We start from the raw sequence: 10,554 nt of genomic DNA on the forward strand, positions 1-10,554 counted from the left end.
AAGTGTCTGGCAGCAAAGGGCATGCCGGTGTTTAGGAAGTACCGGATGCAGCGAAAATTCGTTCGGTCGCGGGTGGAAAAAAAAATCCTCCGGGATGCGCCGGCGCGGTGCCCCCCCAGTGCCCCGCGGAAGGTGCGCTCACCTCCCCGGCCCCGAGGACCCGCTCTCCCGGCCGCCGGAGGATCCCGGGCTGGGTGGTGGACACAGACCCACGGGCTCTGGGCTGCGTCCAAGGCCTGCTAGGAACTGCAGGTCCCGCTTGAGTCTTCCTGTGAGAGATGGCACAGGCCGGAGGGGTCCCCACATTTCCCCCAACGCCAGGCCGCGTCCCCGCTCCCGCCCGGTCCGGTCCCCAGCAGGGCTCTGCCTTGGCTCCACTCACCGGCTCCCGCTACCTGGCTTCCGCTCCGGGACCTCAGCCTCCCGAGCCTCCCGACTTGCCCGCCCACCGGCCGGGCTTTCCAGCGCCCGCAGCCTCCCTCCGGAACGCAGAGACCCGGGGCGGCGACCTGGAGCCGGGTCGGAGGCCAGGCTGGGGCGCAGGCCAGAGCGGCCGGGCCTCCGGGCCAGGAAAAGGAGGGCGCCCCCTCTCCTCTCGGGAACTTTGTCAATGCTTTGCACTTGGGGCCAGCATGCGGCCAGGGGGGCCTTCCCAAAGGCCTGGGGATCCGGGCGCCCCCCGCCTCAGGCCCTTTCGGCGGGTCAGGTCGTCCCTCCACGCTTTCCAGTCCTCGCGCAAGCTGCCGCGGGCGCGGGCGGCGGGGTGGGGGCCAGGCCAGGGGGAGGGGTCTCGGGGCCTGCCGGCCCGTCATTGGTTAATATTTTATTCTGTTGACATGTTTTCTTACTGCTGAGGCTTCCGACACCTTCTCCCCGGCCCCCCCTCCCGGCCAGAGCTTGGCCTGAGCTGTCAAAACCCCGCCCCCGGAGACCCACAATTGGTCCAAAAAGCGTAAAATCAGCAATCAAGGGGGGCCTGGCTCGTTAGCGCAGGGGATCCGAGCAGGGCAGGACATGTGAGATAGTCACAGTTTTCCAGAGATCACGACAAGATCTAACCAGTCGCGCGTGGTCCCCGGCGCCGGAGCCGGCCAGCCCAGCCCAGCCTCGTACAGAGCCCCCTCCGCCCCCGCGCCCCAAGCCCCCCGCGCCCCTTGAGGTGCGCGCGGGATTGGGAGCCGGGAGGAGCCGCTGCCGCGCCGGCCGCCCCGGCCGTCCGTCCTCCGCGCGCGCCGCCGCCCGGGCCGGGGGTCCGAGCCGCGCGCCCCCGGCCCTGGCCCCCGAGCGCCTGGGCCGGATGTCCCGATGAGAGAGCCGGCGCTGGCAGCCAGCGCCATGGCTTACCACCCGTTCCACGCGCCACGGCCCGCCGACTTCCCCATGTCCGCCTTCCTGGCGGCAGCGCAACCTTCCTTCTTCCCGGCGCTCGCGCTGCCGCCCAGCGCGCTGGCCAAGCCTCTGCCTGACCCGGGCCTGGCGGGGGCGGCGGCCGCGGCCGCAGCGGCAGCAGCAGCGGCCGAGGCGGGGCTGCACGTCTCGGCCCTCGGCCCGCACCCGCCCGCCGCGCATCTGCGCTCACTCAAGAGCCTGGAGCCCGAGGACGAGGTGGAGGACGACCCCAAGGTGACGCTGGAGGCCAAGGAGCTGTGGGACCAGTTCCACAAGCTGGGCACGGAGATGGTCATCACCAAGTCGGGGAGGTAGGGCGGCCGGCAGGCAGGCCGGCAGGCGGGCGGGCTGGGGGAACAGGACAGCACCCACCAGCGCCGAGCCCGTGCGCTCGGCTCCCCCCTGCGCCCCCGGAGCCACTGCTTCGCTCTAAGTTGACTTTTCTTGTTTGGCACCGGAGCAAAAAAAAATTTTTTTAAACAAATCCGCAAAATGAAATAAAACGAAAATACGGTCCTAAAGAATAATCCCAACCGTTCTGAGTTTCGAAGCCGAGGAGGCCCCGCAGCTCGGCCCTGGCGGGTCTCCCTAGCCCTGCGATCTCGCCTTTCTGCCCTCCCACCCTCCACCCCCAGTGGGCCTCCGAGTTCCAGGGAGATGCAGCGTTTCCCTGCTTTTCGGCTCCGGCCTTGAAATCCACAGTGGGACTCGAATCTTGCTATCCTCAGGCCCTGCCGGGTTCCAGTACTGGATCCCGGGGGGCCTGGGAGTCTGACCCCGAGTGTGAGGCTCAGAGCTCGGGACACACCGGTTTCCCCAGGCCTTAAAGCCAAAAAAAAAGCCCCAGTCTTGAACACTTCCACTCTTGATTTAGCCACTGGAATCCAGGCCTCAGACTCACCCTGTTCCCCCGAAAGGCAGCGTTAGCCAGGATCTGGTAGGGACTATAACCAGTTCCCCAAACAAACACCTTCCAAATTTATTTCTAGAAGCTTTTGTGACAAGTATGTATTTTTTTTCCTGAAACACATACATGCATGCACGCATGCACACATACCCCCATACATGTATTTTCCCTGAAATAAAGCAAGATTCAGAAGAAGCTTGTGTCTTTCTAGAGGGCCTAGACCTCTTTCCTGTGCATCAGCTTTCATCTTAGATGGGGGGGCGGGGGGAGAGTGAAGATTTAAGTGAAAGGCCTCATAAGAGAGATTCATATTGGCAGAAATAGAAGTAACAACTGCAGATTGGGCAGAGCTCGTGAGGGGCCCAGGCAGCCGGGGGCAAGGAAGAAGGCAATCAGGAAATCTATAGGCAATGGGGTACTTAAGGGGGAGAAGGAAAGGGAAACAGGAACCCGCTGATTTGGAAGAGCTGGGTCCCAATGGCGTCTTCCCCCTTCCCTCCCTTCCAAGGCGGATGTTCCCCCCTTTCAAGGTGAGAGTCAGCGGCCTGGACAAGAAGGCCAAGTACATTTTGCTGATGGACATTGTGGCTGCTGATGATTGCCGCTACAAGTTCCACAACTCGCGCTGGATGGTGGCTGGCAAGGCCGACCCAGAGATGCCCAAACGCATGTACATTCACCCGGACAGTCCCGCTACGGGGGAGCAGTGGATGGCCAAGCCGGTGGCTTTCCATAAGCTGAAGCTGACTAACAACATCTCCGACAAGCATGGCTTTGTGAGTGAGGGCAGAACAGAATGGGATTGAGAAAGCCAGCACTCCCTCAGCAGCTGGGCCCTGGGATTCAGTCAGGGAAGCACTAGCTAACCGCTCCTGCTTCTCCTCCCCCCCCCCCACCCCCATGTCCCAATCTTGTGGCTGAGGCCATCTGGGCCCCCAGCCTCCACAGCTCTGCTCTCCAAGCTTGCAGAAGGCTAGATCCTGCCTACCGACCTAGGGAAGGATAGGTGGGTTGGATGAGCTCCAGATTGCCCACAATTTCAGTTTGGTTAGGCCTTGGAGGGAACCCCTGCCCTCAGTCAAGCCAAAGGTAGATGACACCCGGACTGAGTACAGCAACCTGTAATCAGGAAGGGCATCCTAGTTTGTGCCTATAGGTGCTGCGCTTGGAAGATCTACTCCTGACCTGCCCTCGCCCTTCCCCAAGACTAGAGGATTTGAATGTTCAATCAGCCCCCACCCCAAATATCCTGGGGTACCCTCCTTCCTCTTACAGGCAGTTGTGCCCAATCTAGAGGGGGTATAGTGACTCTATTTCTTCTTGAGCCAAGGTCTCAGCAAATGTTGGGAAGAGGAGATTCTATGAGGCAAAAAAAAGGGGGCTACAGAATAGGCAGGTCAGTCCCAGGTCAAAATTCTCGATGTGTCATTTCTGGGCCTGAGTAACACCAAAGGAAGGAAAGTTCAAAGTGAAGTTGGTTTGTTTTTTCTTTTCTTTTCTTTTCTACTGTAGTTTTGTTTCCAATCTGTGTGTATGGTTGGGGGAGGGGTGGACAGTTGGCAGAGAAAGGAGAAGCTAAAAGAAAGTAATTGATGAGGAAAAAGAAGAAGAGAAAATATAGGTGAGAGAAAAAGGGGGGGGAAGCAGCGACAAAATATAGATAGAAGGAGATGGGGGTCAGGTCCCCAGGGAGTGAAAATAAAAAACCACTGGAGACAAGGGCTGGGGTGTGCCAGCTCACTGGTGCCATTCCCACAGACGATCCTGAACTCCATGCACAAGTACCAGCCACGCTTTCACATCGTTCGAGCTAACGACATCTTGAAGCTGCCATACAGCACCTTCCGCACCTATGTGTTCCCTGAGACCGACTTCATCGCTGTCACTGCCTACCAGAACGACAAGGTGTGCGGGGTGGGAAGGGGGCTCAGTCCAGCACCCACACTTTCCAACCTCCCCATCGCAAGCCTACCCACCCTAACGCAGCCTCTCTCCCTTCGCTCACCACCTACCCAGGATCACCAAGTTTCCCAGCACCCACAGACCCACCCCCACACCAAGGCTCCCTTTTCCAAAGCCCTACACGTACACACATGCTCCCCACTGGGTGCGCTAACAGCTGGCACTCTTTGGGGCGGAGATGTTTACTTAGCAATTAGTAGAGACTCCAGCCCGTGCTGACATTTTTACATTTTATTCGTTTATTTCTTGGCTCGGAGATGGAAATTTAAATGGAAAGAGGGCGCCTGAGGCAATCTTCCCAAGCTAGGAACTCTGGGCCCAGCTTAGCGTCCTCGGGGAAGCCAGAGACCAGAGACGGGGACAGGTGACACAGAGCCTGAAAATCCACTACGACCACCGCCACCCCCAGCGACTTGTCTGGGTCACTCCAGGCCCCAGACCTCTTGAGAGATACTGAGAAAATTCAGCATCAAGTAAAAGGGTTGTCTTTTTTCCTACTAGCTGCCCTCTATTCCTTTTCTCTAGTGAAGTGCACACACACACACACACACACACAGAGCAGGCCTGTAGTATATGTATTAGTGTCCAGTGAAGGAGAAGCTCCCAACGTCCACAGCACCCGCTGTGTCTTTGTGAGCCCGCATACACATCCAGCTATTCACACACACCATTTGGAGTGCCTTAGATTTGGGTGGAAGCATGTGAAGTTGTTTGATTCCGTGAGCACTTGTTTATTCTGTGTGTACTTGACTGTGTGCAGCCCTGGGGTTGTGAGGGATTGCCCTTGCCCGGACCTGCGGGCTTGCGTGGCCGCCGCTGGGGCTGCGCACAGAGCCTGCCCAGGTGCGGAGCCGCTTAACCTGCGTGACTGCACTGGCCTGTTTGCTTGCCTGGGCGGGTTTGGACGCTGCGCGCACAGCCTGGGGCCTGTGTGCGTGGTTGAAGAATTCATTTCTTAAACGTTTTTGGAGGAGCAGAGATACTGGTCAATTCCCTCCAATGCCCACCTGCTGGCCTCGCCTGGGTGGTGTCCCCCGGTCAGGCTGGCTCGCACAAACCCTCAGGTCTCCATTCTAGGTCCCCCTCTCGACCTCCCCGCAGCGGCTGACCTGGGGTGCCCTCGGGTCAGGCTGCAAGAGCCAGGTCCTGACCTAGCGCCGCCTCCTTGGTCCCCACAGATTACACAGCTGAAGATCGACAACAACCCGTTTGCCAAGGGGTTCCGGGACACGGGGAATGGCCGTCGGGAAAAGAGGTGAGGGCTGAGCCCCAAAGGGCAGGTGGCGCATGCCGAGGGAAGCGGGCGGAGGAGAGGCGCGCTGATGCCCGGTGTCCATCCCAGGAAGCAGCTCACGCTGCCCACCCTGCGCCTGTACGAGGAGCACTGCAAGCCGGAGCGCGACGGCGCCGAGTCGGACGCCTCGTCCTGCGATCCTCCACCTGCGCGGGAACCGCCGCCCTCGCCGGGCGCGGCGCCCAGTCCCCTGCGCCTGCACCGGGCCCGAGGTGAGTTGTGCGGTTGGTCCAGAATCGAGGGGGGGGGCGGGGGAGGAAGTGCAGAGTCGGGGCAGGGGGTGGAGGGGCCTTGGGACGCCCAGCTGGCCTTTTGCTGGCGATCTGCTTCTTTGAATGGCCTGGGGCGAGGCGGCCGGGGTGTGCCTGGAAGGGGCCGTCAACCTGGATGGACTCCCTTGGAGGGCGGCTCTCGCTAGCCAGGCGGCCGGCTGGATGGTGAGCTTGGCCCCTTGTGGGCTGAGAGACTCTGGCTACGAGGTTGCCTCTGCGGGACTCAGTTTCCTCCACTGTCAGCGTTGAGATCTTGGATTAGATGTCCTGCAGCTGCCCCTCGCTGCCTCCAGAAGTTTCTGCGATCGGATCTCCCCAGAGCGGGCCTCCCTAACGCCTGCGGGGGGCCCAGGCACCGAGAGCGGGCCTCCCTCGCACCTGGGCCCAAGCCCCGGTAACCGCGCGCCCCTCTCCCCGCAGCCGAGGACAAGCCCTGCGCCGCAGACAGCGACCCCGAGCCCGAGCGGCTGAGCGATGAGCGCGCCAGCGCGGCTCTAGGCCGCAGCCCGACGGGGGACAGCACCAGCCCCCCTCGATTGGCCGAACCCGAACGCTCCCGGGAGCGGCGCAGTCCCGAGAGGGGCAAAGAAGCGGCGGAGAGCAGCGGTGACGGCCCGTTCGGGCTGCGGAGCCTGGAGAAGGAGCGCGCCGAAAGCAGGAGGAAGGACGAGGGGCGCAAGGAAGCGGCCGAGGCCAAGGAGCCGGGCTTGGCGCCACTGGTGGTTCAGACGGACAGTGCGTCCCCGCTGGGCGCGGGACACCTGCCCGGCCTGGCCTTCTCCAGCCACCTGCACGGCCAGCAGTTCTTTGGGCCTCTGGGAGCCGGCCAACCGCTCTTCCTGCACCCAGGACAGTTCGCCATGGGCCCGGGCGCCTTCTCGGCCATGGGCATGGGTCATCTGCTGGCCTCGGTGGCAGGCGGTGGCGGCGGTGGCGGAGGCGCGGGGCCCGGGACGGCCGCGGGGCTGGACGCAGGCGGGCTGGGGCCCGGGGCCAGTGCAGCAAGTTCCGCCGCGCCCTTCCCGTTCCACCTCTCCCAGCACATGCTGGCATCTCAGGTAAGGCCGGTGAGCTGCTGGGCTGGGTGGAGGTGGGCCGAGGGTGTGAGGGGCGCCAGACCCTCCAGGAGGCCAGAGCTTCCTCGAGAGAAAGAGCGGAAGGTCGCTCTCCGGGATACCTAGGTTCAGGGAGACTCACATCTATGATCTGGCCGGGAGGAGTTGCTTCTCACTCTCGTGTGGCCTTGGCCAAGTGCTTGATCTACTCTCCCTGGGCCTGTTTCCTTCCCCATACCCCCAGTCAGGAGTGAGGGCAGCAGTCAAAGTAACTCGGGCTGGGAAGGTGGCTCAGTGGTAGAGCGCTTGCCTTGCATGAATGAGGCCCTGGGTTCCATTCCTCAGCACCACATAAGCAGAAAAAGCTAGAAGTGGTGCTGTGGCTCAGGTGGTAGAGCTCTAGAGCTGAAGAGCTGAGGGACAGCGCCCAGGCCCAGAGTTCAGACCCCTCTACGGACCAGCAAAAAAACCAAAAATGACAAAAACAAAATAACCAAAACTCCAGACTTACACAGATTCCCATTAGTGGGTTTCTTTTATGTCGTTCACCCTTCTGGCTCAGACACTTGCCTCGCCATCAGAGCTGAAAGGCTAGGGTGACTGGACAAATGGAGAAGGAATATTCACATTATTGTCAGGACAATTAACCTCCAAAACGATCCATCTCCCACACATCCCTTGCCCCTTTTAGGACCTCTAGGAAATCCTCTCTCTCCCTCTCTCTCTCTCTCTCTCTCTCTCTCTCTCTCTCTCTCTCTCTCTCTCTCTCTCTCTCTCTGTGTCACACACACACACACACACACACACACACACACACACACACACACACAAAATCCCCTCGATTCTCCCAGAAAAGATAACTGAATTCCCCAGATCCTTGTTGAAACTCTGAGCTCCCAGGAGAGAGTTTATGAAAATGTGGCCAGGAGATCCCATGGGGAGGGTGGCCTCTTTGGTTACTTGGGTGGAATATTCCCCGTGGAAAGGTTTGGAATCCCTTCATTCATTTTCTTCCCTCTGAGGTTTCTGGCAAATTAAGCCCTTGAGATCTTATCGCAAGAGAAGGAAAATAGGAGTTCAGGTCTAAGAAAGTTCCTTTGGGTTCGGGAGCTAATATGTTTAAAGTCTTGGGTGTGAGTGTGTGTGTGTGGGGGGGGGTATGAAATGAGTTTTTATTACTAGTTATACAAATGGGGTTACAGTTCCACAAGTCAGTTACAAGACTTCTTGGTCAACATCACCCCTTCTTTCGTTCTCACCTATTCCCCCCTCCCCCATCTCCACCCTCAGGTTTTAAGCAGAGCTCAGCATCACAGTATGTGCAGGATTTGAGGCACCAATATCACATGGTTGTCTGGGCTGGAGACAAGTTTCTAGAGAACAGAGTCCAGGGCTTGGAGAGTTAATCTGCACTGATGACTCTCCCCTAAGCTCTGATGATGACCTTGGGCATTATAGAGGTCATAGGGAAGTCAAGACTTCTAGTCACATCCTGGTCAACAGGTGCAAAGCCAGAATGGGGGGTGCACAGCATTCGGCAGGGGTCTTTTGGTATAGCTGCTGGCCAGTGCATCAGGTCTTGAGTGACAGAAAGGCATCTTGAGAGATCCAGAGCCTTCCTCTCTCCTGACCTAAGAGGCCACATCTGAAATGTTCTGTGTGTCTCGACCCACTCGGAAAGAGCATTTCCCCCCCTCCTGACTGAGCTGCCTCTGCTTCTCCTTGCTGGAGCCTGCACCAAGGCTCCTCAGGTACTTAGCCAGGTCACCCCTCTGCCCTCCTGCCCACCCCACCCCCACAGGCTGGGGGAGTGAGCCATTATCTCAAAGGTCACATAATCTCCAGCCCCGGCCTGGTGAGTTCAGGTTTGCCAAGGGGTTCCTGGCTGCCCTGCGCTCGCTGGGCAGGCAGCATTTGCATTCCCTCTCAGCTGCTGAGGAGGGGCTGCCAGTTCTCTATGGAATATTCGGACCAGTTTATGAACTGGTTGTCATTTGTGCCCTGCTCTTGGCCAAGGCGGGAGGGGCCGGGCAGGTGAGCAGGCAGGAGACCTTAGCAAGCTCCTCCCCCAGCCTGTGCTCCCCGGCCTTGGGCACACACAGGGTGGGGGGAGGGATGTGGGGGTAGGAGGACTGTTGGAAATGGGCAGAACCCCCTGACAGCCACAGCTGCCTGCCTACCACCTGGCCCGGTGCCTACCTCGCTTCCTTCCTTCCCTCTAGGCCTTTGCTGTGCCAGTTCGGCCACCTGGGCGTCCTGTCCTTTCCCTTACCCCTACCAGAACGCTGAGCACAGAACTTGCACCCTACCCCGAGTATGGGTGCGCTTCTCCACTGGGTTTGGCCATGGGCACCCTATGACCTCTGGATTTAGATGTCCTGACAGAGGAGGGCTCGGATGCTCCATCGCAGCATCCAGGCCGTCCCAGAGACACCACAGGCGGGATGCCTAACCCTGTCTCCTCCCTGTCTCTTCCAGGGAATCCCGATGCCCACGTTCGGAGGCCTCTTCCCCTACCCGTACACCTACATGGCGGCCGCGGCCGCAGCCGCCGCCTCCGCGCTGCCGGCCACCAGCGCCGCCGCCGCCGCCGCCGCCGCCGGCTCCCTGTCCCGGAGCCCCTTCCTGGGCAGTGCCCGGCCCCGCCTGCGCTTCAGCCCCTACCAGATCCCCGTGACCATCCCGCCCAGCGCCAGCCTCCTCACCACCGGGCTGCCGGCCGAGGGCGCCAAGGCCGCCGGTGGCAACAGTCGTGAGCCCAGTCCCCTGCCCGAGTTGGCTCTCCGCAAAGTGGGGGGCTCCTCCCGCGGGGCCCTGTCGCCCAGCGGCTCAGCCAAAGAGGCGGCCAGTGAACTGCAGAGTATCCAGAGACTGGTGAGTGGGCTGGAGAGCCAGCGCGCCCTCTCTCCCGGCCGGGAGTCGCCCAAGTGAGCGAGGGGCTCCCGGGCCGCCTCCGCCACGCAGGCCTCCGGGTTGCCTGCCCGCCCCCCTCCTGCTGCTTGGGACACAAACAGCACAGAATGGGTATTTATTTAAATAAAGGAGCAAAAAAACAAAAACAAAACAAACAACAAACCGCGGGCTGCAGCAGCCAGAGTATAGAGCCTCGTCTGCTAAGCCGGGGTCTACCACACTTCCCTGGGCCTCAAGCAGGAGCGGCCAGAGAACACGCCTGGAAGCCACGGGCTTCCGTCCAGACCCGCTCCAAAGGCAAAGTTACATCTGCAGAGAGGGCCTCCGGCCTCCCAGCGCTGGGGGACTGGGGTGGGGGGGAGGGAGGGGAGAAGGAGGCTGGGGGTTTCTCACTCCCCCCCTCCCCACCCCTGCCTGGCCCTGTAGGGCCCTTGGGAAGCAGGAGGCGCGCGCACGGGTGGGAGCTATGCGCACACAGCTCCCGCGCGGCCCCTGGGGGGGGGGGGGGATGCTGGGGCCCAGGAAGGCTGAAGGAAGCGCAGCCGAGCTGGGGTGCGTGTGTGTATGGGGGGGAGGGGAACCTGTCTTTTTAGCCCTCCCCCCTCCAAGAGACAGGCGCCCCACCCACTCCTGGGTTGGTGGAGAGAGTTGCACTTCTTCCTGCCTTCAGTCCCCAGGGTGGGGGGGGGGATATTTATGAAATAAATGGTAATTGTGTACATAAGCTTGAAGGGTCCCAGAGATGCACAGCGGTATTAATTT

At 60.5% G+C, this 10,554-nt stretch overlaps 1 protein-coding gene across 1 annotated transcript; it reads left to right on the top strand.

Annotated features, from left to right (window-relative positions):
- The first annotated feature begins 830 nt into the window (after positions 1–830).
- On the top strand, positions 831–10,143 carry Tbx2 (T-box transcription factor 2). The gene is made up of 7 exons (XM_042694119.1): positions 831–1,700; positions 2,805–3,072; positions 4,055–4,201; positions 5,437–5,513; positions 5,601–5,764; positions 6,245–6,882; positions 9,358–10,143. Exons 1-7 carry the CDS (start codon positions 1,306–1,308, stop codon positions 9,808–9,810), a joined length of 2,142 nt encoding a protein of 713 aa, XP_042550053.1. The 5' UTR covers positions 831–1,305; the 3' UTR covers positions 9,811–10,143.
- The last annotated feature ends 411 nt before the right edge of the window (positions 10,144–10,554 follow it).

This window comes from Dipodomys spectabilis, unplaced genomic scaffold, assembly GCF_019054845.1.
Source record: "Dipodomys spectabilis isolate Male_0828 unplaced genomic scaffold, ASM1905484v1 ptg000004l, whole genome shotgun sequence".
NCBI classification, from domain to species: Eukaryota; Metazoa; Chordata; class Mammalia; order Rodentia; family Heteromyidae; genus Dipodomys; species Dipodomys spectabilis.

Coding starts and splice junctions, on each gene's coding strand:
- Tbx2 (XM_042694119.1), top strand. CDS start 1,306: ATGAGAGAGCCGGCGCTGGCAGCCAGCGCCATGGCTTACCACCCGTTC. Junction 5,765..6,244: donor GCGCCTGCACCGGGCCCGAG/GTGAGTTGTGCG, acceptor CTCTCCCCGCAG/CCGAGGACAAGCCCTGCGCC. Junction 6,883..9,357: donor AGCACATGCTGGCATCTCAG/GTAAGGCCGGTG, acceptor TGTCTCTTCCAG/GGAATCCCGATGCCCACGTT.